A 2,495-nucleotide genomic window follows, 5' to 3' on the forward strand; every position below is an offset into this window, starting at 1 on the left:
TGAGGGACAGCGCCCAGGCCCAGAGTTCAGGCCCCATGACCGGACCCCCCCCCAAAATAAAAGAGCCAGCAGAGCACAGCACCCCAACCCGGCCTGCACTCAAGCCCCACTCCTTCAAGAAGCTCAGCCATCTTCCCCCTATTGCCCGCAGTGTACTGCCAGAGGCAGGAGACTGTGCCTGGAGCTTGTTCTGTGCTTCCTGAGGAGCTCAGAACCTCGTAGGCAGTCTAAGTCTCTCTATGATCAACAGGAGTTGATCACTTCAGTGTGGCCAAAGTTAAAGGACAAGTTTTCAGAATTCTTTATGAAACTGTAGTCAACACACTAAAATCTCAAATGTTTCACTAGCACTACAAAACTAAGTCTCTACTAAAAAGAATGTGTACGTAAAACCAAGAGCACAGCCAGGCCGAGGGGCAAATCCTTGTAATCACAGCGCTCACAGGCTGGGGCGAGAGGCTGGGAAATCCAAGGACAGCCTAGCTACGTGGCACAGGACAATCAAAAACTTTCACAATATAGAATTTGAGCGTCTCCCTCTCTGGGTCAGAAGCCCAGGACAGGGGCTGTCACCCTGGAGCTCGGCTCAGCCTGTACCTGATGGTTCCCGTTGGGGAGGGGAGGGGGCTGATGAGGTGGGCCATGGTGTCTGGAATGTTGATGGTCAGGGGTGAGATGTGTGGCTGCACGGGCTTCACTGGAGACACGGGCGCCTCTTGCTTCTCCCTCTTCTCACTGGACAGAGCTGTGAACGTGATCTTGATGTTTGTGCTCGGAAACCTGAATGTGCATCTGAAAAAGAAACACTGATGGTCAGCAGCTGTCTGCCGCCCACCACACCCCATCCACACCCCTGCCGTCCCAGAGCGCCCTCCGCCCGTTAGGGAGCAAGATCATAAGAGACTCAAAGACACTTGTCAGGACAGGAGCAGTGCCCAAGTCTGTCATGTCTGGGAGGTGGAAATGGGCAAACGGTGGTCTGAAAACAGCCTATGCATAAAAGTTTGCAAGACTATCTCACTCAATGGCTGCAAAGCCATGGAGAAAACACGGTGACTGGGCTGTCACCACCTGTCACCCCACTGACTAAAGCAAGCACAAACAGAAGCATGGAAGTCCAGGCTGGCTAGTACAAAGTCAGACCCTATATTGAAGAAAACTAGTGCAGAAGGGACTGGCAGAGGGCCTAACGTGGTAGAGCCCGCTCTGCCAGTGCAGGCTGAGTGCAAACTCTAGCACCTTAGTGCCTGTACAAAAAGAAAAGAAAAGGAATAAGTAACAGACGCACTCTTACACAAAGCCACTGGTCAGACCAGCCAAGTAGAAAAGTAAGTACAGGACTCAACGACTCAACTGCCACTTAATCTTTATGACTCCTTTGGTAAGCAGGCAGGTGTGTGCTAGGCTGGGGACCGGGCTGCGCTCAATGGCACAGTGCGCGCCCTGCACGGGCGAGGCCGTGAACCCACCAACAGCACCACTCCCTTCAAAAAGGAGTGCTGTGTGAGTATGTGTGCGCCTATGTGTTTGGGTGTTTACTAAATTGTAAATGACTTGAACACTACTTGGTGTGCATCCTATAGAAGTAGGACTGTAATAAAGAAAGAACAACCAGCCAGGCGGCCAGGCCCACCCCGGCTGGCGTGCCCGCTCTCTGAGACCCCTCCCACCCTGTCCCCGCCCCCTTTTTGGTCTGCACGTGGATTCCAAGGGCATGCTTCTCACTTCCAGGGAGAGACAAGAAGGTGCAGTGCAACTAGACTGCACGCTAAGCATAAAACCTTCGATAGGTTTTCTTTTTCTTTTTTTTGTCAGTTGTGGGGCCTGAACTCTGGGCCTGGGCGCTGTCCCTCAGCTCTTCAGCTCAAGGCTAGTGCTCTACCACTTGAGCCACAGCGCCACTTCTGGCTTTTTCTGCTTATGTGGTGCTGAGGAATCGAACCCAGGGCCTCATGCGTGCAAGTCAAGCACTCTACCACTGAGCCTCCTTCCCAGACCCTATACATTTTCTTAGAGTGTCATATCTGCCATACAACTCTCAATTTGTAATGCAGATGATCACATTTAACATTTTAAATCATTAGTCGCCCAGAACCCTAACTCTGCAGGCCACGTCGCTCTCCGCACTCCACCACTGTCAGCCCCACTCCTCAGCACAGTTTTTTATCCTTCCCATACCGGAAGATGAACCCCTCTCCCCACAAAGAGCAGACACACCATGGAGCTGGGAAGAAACACAGATGCAGGTGCAACACCCCCAAGAAAGTTTGCACAGAGACACTTAGCAGCCTCAAAAACAAGGCACCGTGGGGCTGGGAAGGTGGCTCAGTGGTAGAGCGCTTGCCTCGCACGCATGAGGCCCTGGGTAGGATTCCTCAGCACCACATAAGCAAAAAGAAAAAAGCTGGAAGTGGCGCTGTGGCTCAAGTGGTAGAGCGCTAGCCTTGAGCTGAAGAGCTGAGGGACAGCGCCCAGGCCCAGAGTTCAGGCCCCAC

At 52.7% G+C, this 2,495-nt stretch overlaps 1 protein-coding gene across 1 annotated transcript in view; it reads right to left on the reverse strand.

The window, feature by feature from the left end:
* The window catches only part of Foxk2 (forkhead box K2), a 48,290-nt gene that overhangs the window by 36,825 nt on the left and 8,970 nt on the right, over positions 1 to 2,495 (reverse strand). The window contains exon 2 of the mRNA XM_013033086.1: positions 598 to 792. Coding sequence (XP_012888540.1) covers positions 598 to 792 — 195 coding nt within the window. The remainder of the gene's footprint in view (positions 1 to 597; positions 793 to 2,495) is intronic.

Source organism: Dipodomys ordii, unplaced genomic scaffold (genome assembly GCF_000151885.1).
Source record: "Dipodomys ordii isolate 6190 unplaced genomic scaffold, Dord_2.0 Scaffold163, whole genome shotgun sequence".
Lineage (NCBI taxonomy): Eukaryota > Metazoa > Chordata > Mammalia > Rodentia > Heteromyidae > Dipodomys > Dipodomys ordii.